The sequence below is a fragment of the Typopeltis vanoorti genome, chromosome 10, assembly GCF_054136105.1.
Source record: "Typopeltis vanoorti isolate ZY-2024b chromosome 10, IOZ_Tvanoo_1.0, whole genome shotgun sequence".
Classification (NCBI taxonomy): Eukaryota; Metazoa; Arthropoda; class Arachnida; order Uropygi; family Thelyphonidae; genus Typopeltis; species Typopeltis vanoorti.
In genome coordinates this window covers 122,009,531-122,026,962 of record NC_143558.1, presented here as the reverse complement: position 1 = coordinate 122,026,962, position 17,432 = coordinate 122,009,531, and the positions used below count along the sequence as shown (strand labels likewise).

At 35.6% G+C, this 17,432-nt stretch overlaps 1 protein-coding gene across 1 annotated transcript in view; it reads left to right on the top strand.

The window, feature by feature from the left end:
- The window catches only part of LOC150102751 (disheveled-associated activator of morphogenesis 1-like), a 527,894-nt gene that overhangs the window by 471,651 nt on the left and 38,811 nt on the right, over positions 1-17,432 (top strand). Inside the window, exon 22 of the mRNA XM_090398621.1 lies at positions 15,188-15,248. Coding sequence (XP_090254747.1) covers positions 15,188-15,248 — 61 coding nt within the window. The remainder of the gene's footprint in view (positions 1-15,187; positions 15,249-17,432) is intronic.

Sequence of the window (17,432 nt, the reverse complement as noted above, 5' to 3'; positions counted from 1 at the left end):
ATTAATGCAATCATATTTGTTGAGGTTGGGGATGTGCTTCATAGCAAATGCTGATTTTAAATACAGAAGTTGCTATACATCTAAAATTCTATGTAATATAGATGTCACCCTCCATTTAATCCTATGTGAGGAATACTGAGAGTATGATCTGCTAGTTCTGACTTGCCATACAGATGATCATGCATGTAATTTTTATGTTCTTTAAGGCAGATATTAGCTGATGAATCAGTCTCTCTACAGTAGGCCACACTGCAGGCATTAGGAACTTTATACTCTTTGAATGTGCAAGAGAATGAAGCTGATCTTAAGAAAATTGGATGAAGATAGCTAACTGAAAGTGGCTTGTAAGTGACATGGACATCATATTTGTATGAACATCAGCTATCTTTTCTGATGTTTACTTAACATATGGATCGAATGGGCATAGTTGTGATCCTGTGTTGGTTGCAGAAAGGATTGTGTGTGTGTGGAGGGGGGGAAAAACAGAAATACACAGTATTTTATCTGTTTTATATGTACTGTAGTCATTGGCTATAAAAGGTGTTGCAAAAGTCTCTAAAGTCAGTGTCAAAAGCGGTGTCAGCTTGGTGAGTAAGTGTTTTGAGATGTCATACTGTTGGAATGGGTGGTGGTGTGATTCCTTATGTAAATAATTCCTGTATGTGTGGATTTCTGTAAATGCAAAAGGATAATGAGCCATTTGGAAGTTGTGCTACTAGCATACTTAGAATGGGAGAGACAAGTGTTACTTTCTTTTTCTATTATAAAGTTCATTTTAGGATGCTGGCTGTTGAGATGCACTAAAAATGTATCCAATGTGTCTGAACCATGAGGCCAAATAGCAACTTTATCATCAATATAGCACAGCAAGACTATTTGAGTGTAGTGTAGCTGTGTTGAGTGCATGGATTTTCAAAAGGTTTAATGAAGAAGTTGGCTACATGGCCCAGAAACATTTAATACATTTTTAACACATCTCAACAGCCAGCATCCTAAAATAAACTTCATGATAAAAAAAGAAACCTAATGACTTTTCCATTTACAGAAAATCCACACATAAAGCAATTTATTTACATAAGCAATCACACCACCACCAATCCCAGTCATATGGCATACTCTAACGATACAGGCCATACAGCAATGAACTTTATACACTTCAGCAGGTGCAAAAGAATAAAGTTGATCTTTAGGTGAATAGATGAAAGTAGCAAACTGAATGAGCTGCTTGAAAGTGGCATGGAGGTCATATTTGTAGAGAACTTTAGCTATCTTTTTTTTTAATGTTCCCTGAACTTAGGGATCATTGCAACATCTTTTTAGCCAATGGCTACAGCCTGTATAAAATAGATAAAATTCTGCATCCCCCCCCCACACACACACTCACACACATACACCCATCCCTCCTGCAACCAATACACAGGATCATAGCAAAACTATTACCATCTCATACATTAAGGGCACATCAGAAAAGATAGCTAAAGTTCTCTACAAAGAAGACTTCTATGTCACTTTCAAGCAACTCATTCAGCTAGCTATAGTTCACCCACTGATTAGAGGTCCCTCGATACTTCTGCGCATGTCAGAAAAAGGAGAATCCATTCCGATAATAGGGTAATCAATCTGTCTTCTGGGATGTGTTTGTTTATTATTACAGGTCGGAAAATTTAGCTTTTCTTTTACGAACATTGTAGTTTTTAAAGTGTGACTAGTTTGCTTGTATAACAGTTGGAAAAATGTACGTAGAGTATTAACAAAATTAAAAAAGTATAGCATAAAACAAAAATTTAACTAAGTTTATTTTTAAGAAAGTTTTCTATAAAATAAAAATAATTATAATGAAAAACAGAAATTCTTTCAAATGAACTTAGATATTCTAAACTTACAGTTGAGAGAACTGAGACACTTTAATGTCCTAAACCGATTAATTATTTATGACTTGTTGTGACTCTTTTAACAAACCCATGCAAAAAAAGGTTGGAAAAAAAATACCATTATCAAATACTTTTAATCTTCATAGTCATCTGAATCGGTGTCCGAATCGCCATCACTTTCACTTAAACTGATCACCAAAGGTTCGCCTAATTCTTCGATAATTCCGTCTCTGTCCCAATGCATATTTTCCAATGAGTTGACATGAAAGTTATTTCTCCCAGTTTTGAACTGTAATACTTTCAGTCACCTGTTCTGAAAGCTTAAAAAGTTTCGACATGTCAATATGTCCACTTACATTGCGATGGCGAATGAAACTTTTCACTTCTGCCCAAACATACCCAATAGCATTAATATCGCAATGATATGGTGGTAGCTTCAAAGCTAGAAATCCATGCTCTTTGAGTATCGTGTCGAATTTAAACAGTTTTTTTGTGGGCAAGTTTCTTTTGACCAAATTAAGCGATTCAATTTTTCGCATATCTGGAGAATGAGAAATGTTATTTGCAAAGAGCCAATCCATAAGAACTTGCTTCTTATTACACCAATTTGGAACTTTGTTTAATCGAATAGAGTGATGTGAAGCATATATCAATTATAACAACAGCGTTTTTATGAAGGTTTGGAATCAGTTTTTCTTCTGCTCACTTTTCGAAGATCGTAGAATTCATTTGCCTATGGTAATTGGCTTTGTATAGTAAGTTTGAATTCGGTAAAAACCCATTTCTCCACCCACACAAAATTATTATGCGCCGCGAGGCATTTCCGGTTTGTTGCACTCCACATTCTTCTTTAGACTGCCAACATTTTCCATAAGTTAAATTAGTATCAATCCAAGTTTCATCTAGATATACAATCGGTCTTCCTCCCTGAAACGTCTTATTGCTCTCAAATATTTCGTTCTAAAAAAACAATGTCACTTCGTGCCATGATAAGTTTCCTTTTATTCTGGAACTTTTGAAAACAAAATCAAAAATTGCAAGAAGTATTTTCCTTTTCCAAGTTTCTCTTTTCCAAGGAAAATTAATTTTTTCTTTAAGCACAGGAATCAATTTCGGAACAGTTGGCACTCTTTTCTCGACCACATAAAATTCGTGAATAGTTCTTATAACGTCTACATCAAAATCATTCAAAGCTACGGTTTCAATGGTTTTCTTTACTCTGGCGCTTTTTTTAGGATATTTAAATTTTGGCTCACCTTTATCTTTTGATTCCCTACAAATTCTTTTAACAGTCGACCCCAATACGCCCGCAATTGCACTTGCACGTTTTATGACTTGAGAAAGGGGAACAAGGAGATGATTCTTTTTCGCAGAATGTCAGCACATTATGCAGTATTCTTTTGCAAGAGCTACTGAAACCACAGTCAACAAGTTCTGTTGTTAAACAACAACAGAACTTGTTGACTGTACTGGATCCATCATACAAATTAATAATAAAAAAATAATGCAAAAAAGCGACAACAAAAATCAAGTTAGTACTAGTACAGCAACAGACAAGAAAACACATGATTTTGCATGTTGATGACCAATTCGTACAGCCTTCATTTCTTTCTTCCCTTCAGCATGAATCTACTATTCTTGGCAAAATGCCAAGGAGAGATCTATAAACGGTGGGCAAACTATACCATCATCCATTCTCCTAAAGATAAACTTCATCCTTTGGCAGATCCTGAAGTATATAAAGCTCCTTGTACAGTCTAGTGTACTTTGGGCAGACGTGTTTTTTTTTTTTTTTTTTTTTTTTATGTAATTCCCACTCACAAAATTTTGTAAGCCTGTAGTATACTAGTGCCATGGGTTTTTGTTATTTTGTTCTATTTTTATCATCATCAATTTCCAGATGTTTACACACAAGGGATATTCAGGATACTATGACAGCACAATGTGATCAAGCTTACATTATTATCAATCTCCTATTCACAATTTTCTTCTAAATTAGTCTATTGCTTGTCAGCACAGCAATATTCTCATATCTAATATTTTGCCCTTCTAAGGGCAAAATATTAGATATGAGACCGAATCAATTCACCATTTCTGACCGAATCAATCCACCTTGACCTTGGACTTCCTCTCAGTCTCTTTCTTGCCATTGTGGTATCAAAAACCTGTTTTGCTAACCTTTCTTCATCAATTCTATTTAAGTGGTCAATACCACCTTAGGTTTACTCTGCTTATACATTCTTGAATGTGAACAATGTCGAGTTCCTTTCTAATATCTTCATTTTTAATATAAATATGATTCTTCCATTGACGTCATCTGCTCACTCCCCTAATTTTTCTCAGAACTCTCATATCTGTGGACTCTAGTCTTTAATCAACTGCTTTATTTCTAACCCAACTCTCAGATCCACAACTTAAAACTGGTTTGAATACTGTCTTATATATAGCTAGTCTGGTGTTTTGGCTAATTTCTCAATTATTCCATAAAAATTTATTCAGCTGGCTATCCACTATATCAGCTTAGCTTATTCTGTTGTCTATTTCCAGATTTAATTTTCCATCTTCACTAAAAACTATGCTATAGGCTGAAATATTTTAGTTGTTCTATAGGCATTCAGAAAGCAGTCGATGTGTCAATATTTCAGCCTACTTTCATAGTTTTGGTCTTTTTTATTGCTGATATTCTTGCAAAATTTATTGCCACTGTTATTCAATTTAGTCCAAGAATACCGGGGACTTGCACTTAATGTGTTTAGGAGTATAACTTTGTCTGCATAAAGCAAAGAGCTAAGTTTGACATTTCCAGTTCTAATATCTGGCCTAATGGCACTTTCTTTATAACGTGACCCATACAGATGATGAATAACAGTGGAGATATCGTACGTCTTCATCTCTCACCTGATTTTACATCAAACTATCTTCCTGTATTTACTTCAATTCTAACTGCTAACCTACAACTTAAATATAGATTATGTATTGCTCTGTATAATGTTCCACTTACCCTATATAATTGCAGTGTTTTGAAAAACTTTTCTCTGGGCACCTTGTCATATGCCTTTTCTAGATCTGCAAAACTTAAGTACAGATACTTGTCACAATCCCATGATTTCTGAACTATTTGTTTGAAAGAGAAAATCTGATCTCGACAATCTCTATTTGACCCACACCCAGCTTGCTCTTCTCGAAGTTTCTCTCACAATCTTTCTATTTAAACTCTTTTAAAGTATACCTACATAAAATTTACCCAGAACACTTAGTAGAGAAATTCCTCTGTAATTCTCACATTCAGCTTTATTTCCTTTAGACCTTCTTCTTGAATTACGCAGTGTAGCTATTGCGAAACTTTTATACCTCCATACTTAAGCATTTCTAGTCTAATATCATCTGCTCCAGCTGTCTCTCCGCAGTTCAAGTTTTTGATCGCTTTTCTACCTCAAGTATTGACATGTACTCCTCTTTGCATTCTGCCTGAAAATGTTCTAGTATAGTTCTGTCATTGCCTGTTTCATTTAACAGCCTCTCAAAGTAATTACTCCAGACATCTAGGATATCCTTATCTGCAGTTTTCATGTCACCTTTATTATCTTTGATTCCTTTTATACTATTTTCTCCATTACTAAGTTTTTTCAATAGTCTCAAGAACATCTTGCCACCTTCCTGATATTTATTTTCTATATTCTTACCAGTCTTCCCATTGTTCCCTTGTTTAGCTACTTTTACACATAGCATGGCACTCTTACAGTTTTCTTGGTATTTTTTAGAGCATCTGCCAACTTATTTGCTAGGAACTTTTGGTATGCTTTCTTCTTTTCCATAACTGCTTCTTTAACTTCTTGTGTCCATCGTGGGGCTCTTATTTTTCTATCCTTACAGACAACTTCACCACATACTTCTCTAGCTGAATCAACGTCCTCTTTAGTTTGCCACTGAGACTTCAAGGTTTGGTTCTTGTTTACAAACTACTTCAAATTTCCTTCAATAATGTTTGTGTAGTCGAGTCTACAGTTTACCTGTAAAAGCTGCTCAACTTAAATTCTTTTTAAAACTTTCTTACATATTGTTCTTTTCGATGTAACATCCATTTTTATCTTTAGCAATAAATAATTGTCACTTCCGATGTCAAATCCTCTGTACACTCTTGTATCTTAAACCAGCATGAAGATATTACTGTTAACAATGATGTAGTCAATGAGGCTTTTCTTATTTCTTGTGGCTTCTCTCCACATGCACATCTTTATGTTGAAACATGGTGGTAGTAATGACTAGTCCATTTCCTGAGCAGAAATCCAGCAAATACTTACTGTTATTATTAGCTTTGTTCTTTTCTCTAAATTTTCCCCAAACGTTCCTATATGCCTGGTGGGATTCATTTCCTACTCTGCTGTTTAGATTTCCAACGAAAACCACTTTTTCCATTTTCTTTATGTCAGCTGTCTGTTCTAATGACTCAAAAAATTCTTCCATGTCTTCCTTAGAAGAACCTTCTGCAGGACCATAGACACAAATAAGTTTCATTGTCCATTTCTTCATTTTGAAGTGTGCTCAAATCATTCTACTTGAAATTGCCTTCCAATCAAGAAGTTTATCGTTATGTTTGGTTGAAGGCTATCATCACTCCTTCCTTCACTTGCACATTATTGCATGAATATATAGCATCCTATACTTATTATTTAGTTAGTTCTCACCTGTTTTTTCTTCTTTGTCTCAGTAATGCCAATAATGTCCACATGGTCACGTCAACTTTTCCAGTTCTTCTAAGTTTGATTTCCGTTCCATTAGTAATCCTTATATTGATAGTTCCTATCTTCAGTTCTTCTGATGTTGAGTTTATTCTTCTTTTTCTTTACAGATGTTTTTTTACATAGTCCAGAAACCCTGCTCTGGAGATCAAATATGGAACATTTTCAAGTCGTTTCATGCCTCTAATAATCAGGATGATGATCTCACGGTGAACAATGAAATTCATGTTACTGTGAATGGGAAATGGGAAATTTTAAATGGGAAATGAAATTCATTTTCCATTTAAAACACTGGTAGATAAACTAAAATCTGCCTTGAACAATACAAAAATTACATCCATGATCATCTGTACAGAAAACACGGAATAGCAAATCATACTCTGGATACTCCTACACATAGGATTAGATGGAGGAAGACAATCATATTGTATAGTAGTTATAGGTCAGACAGACTATTTTTAGAATCAGCACCTGTTATGAAGCCCTTCTCCTACTTCAACAAGCATGGTTGCATTAATTTGCCAAAGATCTGTAGACAGTCATTCTGAGACCAGATAGTCGGACTTCTCCAGATTAACTTTATGGTTAGCATGTGAGGGCATCAGTTCTTCTGTTTCAGTTACAATTTAAATTGTTTTTAATTATTTAGTTTAGAGCTAGCACCTATGTGCTTGTCACACTTATTTGTGCTCTGGAGATGCTAAGTAGAAAACCAGTGAAATATTAGTAAGTTCAAAAAATTAATTTATTTTTCCTCTTTTGTGAGATGACAGAAAAATTCTTCTGGGCTAGATAAATCTACACCTAACAGCTTAAAACCGAAAACGAGCTTAAGTTACAAATTAATACATAACTGAAAGATGAAAAAATATCAAATTCATAGGAACCATTACACAAATGTGTGGAGCATGGATGTTAGCACTTGGTCAGTTATTGTTAAGCAGGTGCATCCTATAATTGGCTGCAAAGTTGAACTCTGATGTGCTGAGAGATCTTATGAGTGATTTCCAGATATCATACAGGATCATACCTTGGTTTCTGTTGAGGGTGCCTTGTGAGCAGATAACTATTGCGAATTCTTTTATGTTTTGGGAGCTGTAGTCCTCTTTTATGTATGGCATAGTACTTTTATCCCATTCAATGTTGTGGTTGGTGTTGGAAAAATTGAAAGCTAAACCAGAATTGTCCTCTCTGTTGTTGTTTACATCTCCGATGTGCTCCTTTTGTCTTATTTCTAGACTTCTAGAAGTTTGTTCGATGTAATTCAGGCCACAAGAACAAGGAATGCTGTAAACTCCAGGGTGTTTATTGAAAGGATTCTTGTCTTTAGGTGAGCGTAACATATTGCATTACTGTCTTTATTGGTTTGAAAGCAACTCAAATGTCGTGAGGCCTTAGCAGGTTGGCAAATTTTTGTGAAAGTGTGCCAACAAAAGGAATGGAAATAGAAGTCCTGCGATGAGTTTCTTGGATTTGCTGTTGAGAGGGGTTGGAGAAAAGTATTCTTTTTGTTATTTTTTTTTGGATATCCATTGTTTGTTAATGTTTGGAGAATAAAATCAAATTCGTCTGTTAATACTCTGTCATCTCTTATGATAGAAGTTGTCCTGTTTTTTAGCATATTAATAATGCTTAATTTTTGTGAAATATGGTGTGATGAGGCAAAATGCAGGTGGGTCGGCTTGTGGTATACATTAAGACCAATACTGTCATATGTTTGTTTTGTAATTAATATGTCCAAAAAAGGTAATTTCCTTTCATTTTCAAGTTCCAAGGTGAACTTGATATTTTGTGTGAAATTAGTTTATGGAAGTTAGATAAGCTTATACATTGGTTAGACATACTTCTACTTTTTTAGGAAATGATAATGTAAACTAAATGATTAATTATAAAAACTTTAATAACATTTAATACCTATATTTCGGTAATATTACATTGCCATCTTATGTAACAGTTATGCACTGTTATGTATAATCAACAGCACCTAAAGCTTTTCTATATGTATGATCTTTACATATTCCTATGTTTTTACTGTTTTACCAACTTTTCTATGTAAATTCCTGTTAATATTATATAATTGTGATTTTTTATATCAGTTCCTAGTAGTGACATGTGCAAAATGTTATATGATAGTGACATATGGATGTATCAGCCTAATGGGAATCTAGAGACATAAAACTCTGCTTAGGTGACAGCACTAAGATAGTAAATCTAACTTTTTAGATTCAGTCAGCTGGTTAGACAGCGCACGGTATAAGAATAGAGCACAAGTGGGCTCCGATTGGTGCATAATATGCAATTATATTGATTGATCTGGTGAATCATCATAAATTTGAAATAACCATTCAGCAAACCCTCACAAATTCAAACTACTGTTCAAGAACAGCTAGTTGAAATTTGTGCAAACCTACTCTAGCACATCCCTGATTTATCCTATTATATATATACTTGAAACTGTTCATAAAATTCCATACTATTATCCTCTCATTCTTTTCTCCTTTGAAAGCATATAATCTAGTTTTTATATATATATATATATATACACACACACACACACACACAATTAAAATTTATAAGTTAATATAAATTTATAAGGCAGAACACCAGAATGAGTTGATAACATTTAATTACTAATTAATATGACATTTCATCCCAATTGCCCAGGATATCTTCAGGTGTAAATAAACAAACTAGTAGACAAAACAATAAAGATTAACAAAAGGTGACAGGCCTGGTTGGCTGAGTGGTTAGCGCATCCACTCTCCAGTCAAAAGGCTGGAGGTTCGAATCCCACCATGGGCATGGATGTTTGTGATTGTCTATGAAAATACTAGTGGTGGTGGGGGATGGTAGATGGCATTCATGTAGATGATGATGATGATAGATGCAGTTCGTTGTAGTTGGTGGATTGAATGGTGGAGACAGAGAACTGTGGAGTAGGTGTCCTCCCTCAATGAGTCTTTGAACTCCCTGGAGGTGTCTCTTTTATATTATTATTATTATGTGATTTTTATTTTTTAAAATTTATTTGTAATTGTTCAAAATGTTCTGCATGTTTATGCATTCATGTGAACGTTCTTGACTAATGAAGGCTAGGATATATTCAGACAAGTTAATACTTTGGTTAATATTTAAATGTTTAGAATCTGATGCTATTTACAAAGATTCCAATATTCTTTCTGTTGTAGTATAGCAATGGTGTAACAGTTCTGATTTATCCCATAAAACTTGATGTCTCATTTAAGAAGCATCTTGTGAGTCAGCTGAAGAGAGCATGTGTGATGATAAAGCTGAAGCTTCATTTCTATGGTATTCATTATCTTGAATGTTCTTCAATGTGTTGTTCATATGATTTTTCTGTCTGTCAATATTTTCAAAATTTCAAAATGTCCATGTTGTCAAAATTTCTGCCTGCCAGCATGGTTGGCCTAGTGGTTAGCATATACACTCTCCAGGAAAAAAAAGGTTGCGAGTTCAAATCCTGCTGTGGGCATTGATGTTTATGAGTGTCTGTGGAAATATTAGCAGTGGCAGGTAGTAGATGGCATTGGTGTAGTTGCAGCTAGTTATTATCATTATTAAGGCCTCCATGGAGTCAAAAGACTCATTGTGGGAGGTTCTTCCCTAGAAAACACAAAGTCTATCAAGACTCATTGCGGGAGGTCCCTCCTAGGAAACACAAAGTCTATCATACTACTTCTTGAACTCATTAACTGTTCTCGCTCTCACTATTCTATCAGGAAATGCATTCCACGGTTCAACCATCCTCCATGCAAAGAAACCACTCCTCACCCTCTTGCTCACAGTTTCCTTTCGTAACTTCCAGGGATGGTCCCTTATCACTCATTCCTGCTATTCAACCAAGCGAAAGAACTTCACAGTGTAAACCCTGTAACCACCTCTCAACAGTATAAAAGTCTCAATCATATCACCTCTCATTCTATCTACCAAACTCTACAGTCCACGTTCCCTCAGCCAATCTTCATAACTAACATTATACAGTCCTGAAACCATCTTTGTTATCCGCCTCTATACACTTTCTACAGTTAATTTATCCCCTTCAAATCCTGGGGACCAAATTTGAGAACAACATTCTAAGTGTGGTCTGATCAGGGTCTTATGCAACGGAAAGATAACTGTTTTATCTCTGCAGGTCAGTGTCCTCAGTATTGCAGCAATCCTCTGTGTTACCTTTGCAATATGTTCCTTGAATTTCAGGTTTCTATTAATCATCAACCCCGGATCTCTTGTCTACCCTACTGTCTCCAGTACAACTCCTCCAATAGAGTATGCAGCATCCCATCGATGTGTCCCAAACCTCGAGACCTTACGTTTTGATGCATTAAACTGACACCCCCATTTATTTTCCCATCTGTTTAGCTTATTCAAATCCTCGTGCAGGGCTACCACATCTGCACTATTACTAATAACCTTTCCCAGCTTCACATTATCCGCAAACAACTGAATATCCCCACCCTGCAATCCATTGACAATGCCATTGATATAAAGGTTAAACAACATAGGTCCTAGTACTGAGCACTCTGGGACCCCACTATTAATCTTCTGCCTCCTTGAAACTTCCCCACCATACACAACTCTCTGATACCTATCGGAGAGCCAATCCTGAATCCAGTTGACCAACGTGACATCCAAACTCGTGCAAATATCAGCTTATCGTGTGGCACCTTGTCAAATGCCTTTGCTAAATCCAAGAAAATGACAGTATATGCCTTTCCCTCATCAACTGCTCTTGTAACTTTATTATAAAAGGCTAGCATATTACTAAACAAGAGCACTCCTTAACAAATCCATGTTGACTCTCACATATAACCCTCATCTGCCCAATGCTGTATACGGTCCCTATTTATTAAGTTCTTGAGATCTTAATAACCACTGATGACAAATAAACTGGCCTATAATTAGACACTTCCAGTCTGCTATCACCCTTATGCAATGGCACTATCTTATTCCTTCCATTCCCTAAGCACCTTTCCTGTAGCCAGACTTTCATCGAAAAGCCAGATCAAAGGAGCTGTCAGTTCTTTAGCATGATTATACCATTAAGATGCAAGAGAGGTTGTGGCCAATACCCTTGAGAACAAGTCAGAAGATATTATCCACTTAAGAAGATATTATCATAAGAAGTTTTCTGAATTTGGTACATCCAAAATTGATTTGTTTTTGTTTTTTTTATGGATGTTGCCTGATGCAATATAATCAGAGTGGAAAAAGATGGTGTTTAACTTGGACTGCTTTTGGCACATTTGTTGTGAAAAAGAAAAAGATAAGGTTAAATATAGTCTGAATTACCAAAAAAAAGAGAGCTAGTCTATATTAGATGCCATCTACAATATATTAAGAAGGAGCTGGTCAAGAGATGACTCAAAGTTGGGAAGAAGGTGAGGATTATCAGGATTTCTCATGGATAGACAATATGCATTAGATCAGGGGTCGGCAACCTTTTCAGACTCATGGGCAACATTCAACTTTTATTTTTAATAATCGGGCCGCAAGCGTTTAATTAATAGAAAATAGTGACTGAAAAAAATACTTAAGTTATCAATTTTTATTATATCAATCTTAAAACACACAGAAATATTTAAAGTACGAGATATGAAACACTGAAAATGAAACTCAATGAAAATTTATTATCACGTAAAAACAAAGTAATATAGTTTATGCATCACAATATGTGTGTCTCTCTGCTTAATGCTTTTGTGATTGTTTGCCCTTAGCCATATTATCTAGATCTACTTAATAACCTAAGGTGAAAATTCGAATCAAAGCATGTTCATTAGTAAGTCAAGAAGAAAATTTTTTTTTTTTTCTCTAAAACTCATGGCAGAAAATGTTTGTTCGCTTATACAGGGTGTTCGGGATAAATTTGACATATTTATAATTAATTATATTTTTCCGTAAGTTACATGTATTAACACACACTTCTCTTCATTTAAAAGTTTGGACCCTTCTTCATTCATATACAAGATGTCAGAAAGGATGGATAGCTGGAACCCACCTGAATCATGGAAGAGAATAACTTGTATCATGATGATTCGTGCCCGCCATCAAAATAAGGATATTACGACTGCTGCCCAATGCTCCCTGAATACAGTAAAAACAATCAGGCATGAACTAGAGACTTGCAATGGTGACTACGAGGATGTAGCAAGAAGAAAGATCCCTAGCAGACGATCTGATTGCGTTCGTACAGCAGAATTCCTCGCAAATCTGCAGGAACAGGTGTTGAAGAACCCTGGCATTGGAATTCGGGCTTTGTTCGTGGAGTTGCTAACTGTAGTCAAGCCCTGGATAACAAGGGTAGCCAATGGTAGGCCGTATGTATGGCAGCAGGATTCGGCCCCTTGCCACACCTCTGGGAAAAGTCAAAAATGGTTGTCTGAAAATTTCTACGACTTCACCAGTCCAAATGTTTGGCCTCCAAACTCCCCAGACCTTAACCCCATGGATTATTTTGTATGGGGCGCAGTTGAAAAAGACACCAATCGCACTTCCAGTAATACAAAAGCCCAGTTAATGGATAAAATTAAAACAGTTTTTGCGGCCCTTCCCAGGGAGACTGCAGCATCAGCTTGTTCGAGGTTCCGAAGCAGAATTGAAGCTGTGATCGATGCTAATGGTGGTTATTTTGAGTAAATCTTGTTGATAGTATTGTAATTAACTCTGCCTGTAATGTTTTTTTGTCAATTCATTAAATTTAATAGATACAAAGAAGATTTTCTTTTTCCTTACGAAACTGTCAAATTTATCCCGAACACCCTGTATATGTGCTTCCAAATGCGCCTATCATCTTCTTTGTGAAAATGATTAAACGTTCAAATTTTTTTGTAAGCATTGATAAAATGTTTGGATATTTTCTAACGAAAATGCGTTCTTTAATGTTTCGTTGAGTTGTAATTCCAAAACTTTCGTCTATAGTCAGTTTGGTACGTCATCAATGTCGACATTAAAAGGGTGCAAAAATAATTGCATTTTCATTTAATGTGGATTTTCATATTTTTATGAAAATCCACAAATCTTATTGAAAATTCCATTTGTAAACCTTCAATAATACTTACAAAAGTTTTCTTTTGTGGTTGCCATCCATCTTTAGATGCAGATTTGCAACATATAATGATGTAGATTTTCTTCCATCATATATTTCTTCCACAGACATAGTTTGTTTTTAAAAGCTTTTATGTCAGAAAACAGTTCTGCTAGTAATTTACGTTGGCCCTGCAGGGTCAAATTAAGTTCATTATGGTAGTTATAATGTCTACCATAAATGCAAGAGACATAATCCATTTTTTATCCGATAATTAGGACAGCATTTTCGTGTTCTGTTAGGAAAATATCTATTTCTTCACGTAAATTAAAAAATCTTTTTAGCACAGCACCTATACTTAACCATCCAACAGTTGAGTAGTAGATAACGTCCTCTTGAATGTCCATGACGTCTTTTCTTGATGATAAAATTTTATGGGCCACATTCCATGTAAGTATAGTCAACCTTTTATGGGCCACCAAAAAGGCACGTTTGGGCCGCATGCGGCCCGTGGGTTGCTGACCCCTGCATTAGATCATTACTAACAGTATATGTATATAGTGTGCCCATTAAACAATGAGACAAAATTCTTATAAAAATAAAGAGCAACTAGAAGACAAATCATTTATTTATTTTCAATATAATCTTTCCTCAATACACTGTTTGCATCATTCATGCAAATTTTCAAAACCTGCTGGTAGGTGTCTAAAGGTATAGTACTGAGCTCAATCACACTCTTCTGGATGACCTCCATTGAATCAAATTGGCATCCTTTGAATTTTGTTCTCAATTTTAGATATACACAAAAATGATGCTGGTACCAAATCCAGTGAATAGGGTGGGTGTTCAAGAACTGTGGTAGATTTGGAAGCAAGAAACTGTTTCAGTTTTAACACATGATGTGCAGGTACATTGTCTGAAAGCAAGAGCCAGATGCCTGTTTAATAGTGCAACACTTTCATCTGTCTCATGCATTATTTCAGATGTTGCACAAACTATAATAGTACATTTGGCCCTCTGGAACAAATTCCTCATGAAAATTTCCAAATGTCAAAGAAAGCAATTCAGCATTGTTTTGATTCTAGAATTTTGCAGTCAAACCTTCAAACAGGTTTGCCTGTTTTGTGAAATGATAAACCAAAGTTCCAGGAGGGGAAAAAAAAAATCTCGTCACCTCCATATCAGAACAATTATTTCACTTTCAACTGAAAAGCCTTAATAATAGTTCTTCTCATCCAGGGCTGGAATCAAACCTAGTCTTTCCAATCAAACAGCATCATCTAAACCAAGTGATGTATATATAGATGCTCACATGGTGAATTATAAATCTTTAAGTTGCATTTAATGTTTAAATACTCCCTCTCCCCCACTTTTTTTTTTTTCTCAGTATTTATTATAACCTTTCTGCAAAATGCAAGAAATTGAAATGAAATTTTTTTTTTTTTTAATGGATTCTACCAAAAATATATGTTTTATATATTCTGGATGATTTTTAATTACAGTAGTCAATAAAGTCAAAATTTATTTTCTTTTAGTATGACAGAACTTATGAAAGAAATTTCTAGCCTTAAATCTGGCCTACAAGAGGTTCAAAAGGTAAATTAATTTTAATTATTTAAAGCATTTCTTTAATAGATATGATAAATCCAAATAGGAAAACTATGTTAAGAAGTTGCTGAGTGAGACAAGAAATTTGCTACTATACTTGTTTACAAAAGGCATATTAAACTCTCTCAGGTTTAATGCAGGGTTATTCAGAAGTCCATGAAACATTTTAAACCTTCACCACTAATAAATTACACGACAGATAGTGGTGAGTTTTATACTGAAAGAACAACAAACTCTCCAATTTGTTTGAGAAAACCACCCATGCATAGGTGCCATGGTTTGCCCCTAGGAGAACACTCAAGAACCATGTCTTTGACAGTGCAGCAACAATTTCGAGCAGAATTCCAGAAGGAGCCATCTGTGTATAACAGTATCAAAAAGTGGTATGAGAAATTCTGAGATGAAGGCTGCCTGTGCACTGCTCCTTGGCCATGGAAGTCCACTATACATACAAGTTTAGAAGTTGGTGTCTTGCAAGCAACAGCATGGATTCTCCATAAGAGACAATGTTAAACCCTTCAAGCTTCAGGTGCATCATCTCTCAGTGTTAATGACAAAGAAGTGCATCTTAATTTCTGCAAGGACTTACAGGAGAGGTTTGAGGTTGATGGTTTTGAGAAGTCGCTCATCTTTAGTGATACAGCAAATTTTCGTGTGTGTGGGGGGGGGGGGGGAGGTGAATCGGCACAATATGTGAATCTAGACAAAAAATCCCAATGCAGTCATTGAGAATGTGCGAGACTTGCCAAAGGTGAATATCATTTGCGCAATTTCGACAGTGAAGGTGTATGAGCCTTTTTTTTTTTTTTTTCCCACAGAGCCCACTGTCATAGGGATGACATACATGGACATGCTGGAGAACTGGCTGATGCCACAGCGTAATGAAAACAATGAGAATACATTTATCAATAAGACAGCTGTCCATATAATTTTTTTCTGGCTTGTTACCAAACTGAAGTGCAAAGGTACCTCAACAAAAACTTCCCACAACATTGGATAGGATGCATGTGTCGAGATGATGACGTGTTAATGCGGTGGTCACCCGTAACTGGATTTAACCCCAAGTGACTTTTTCTTGTAGGGGATTTGCGACACTATCTTTGTGCTCCTATAGTTCGCCCACCGATTAGAGATCCTTCAACACTTCTGCGCATCTCAGAAAAAGGAGAATCCATTCCGATAATAGGGTAATCAGTCTTATTGTGGGATGAGTTGTTTATTATTACAGGTCGGAAAATTAACTTCTCTTTTATGATTATTGTAATTAACTATGTTGCTTGTATAACGATTGGAAAATTTTACCTATGAAGCATGCGATTCCGCGTGTTGGCGACCAATTCGGACGTCCTTCATTTCTTTCTCCCCTTCAGCATGAATCGACTATTCTTGGAAAGACGCAAAGCAGGGACCTACAAATGGTGGGCGAACTATACTCCTCGCTAATATTTCGCAACCATATCACCGCAGCTGTGACACTGATTAACCATGACATGCTCGCCCATGTGCGGGACAAAATGGATTATTGACTTGATGTCTGCTGCATCAGCAAAGATGGACACATCAAGCATTTGTAGGTGTTTAAAAAAAATGTGGACAGTTTATCTTTATTTCAGTGTAATAAAATATAGTATCTGTTGTGTAATTTATTAATGGTGAATGTTTCACAGACTTCTGAATAATCCTGTGTGTGTGTGTATCACCATTTATACCATCCATGCAAAAAAAAACTTTCATCCTTGTAGTCACCACTTCTTTTTTGGAACTTTCAAGTACAGCCCTTTGTCCTTGTCTTTTTCCCTTGTTCTACCATATGAAAGATTATATCAGTGTCATTCCTGTAACTGCCTCTTGGTAGTTTAAATATCTCAATCATATCACCTCTTTATCTTCTATCCACCAAACTCTGCAGTTTGAATGTCCTCAGTCTATTTCTTGGATGTTAAAAAACCACACCAACAAGTAAAAATAAGGAGGCTATTATCATTTTTATATGACTCTGATATGACCATCTCTACATTACTGTGCACAGATTTAGTCATTCCATTGCTAGGGACTGAAAACCCGCAGGTGAGTTACCAACAAAATAACAGGTCTGTGAAGTACTTCATATAATGAGAAACTGAAGGTTTGTGGATTACAAAACTTGGTTGACAGGTGGAAAAGAAGAGATAT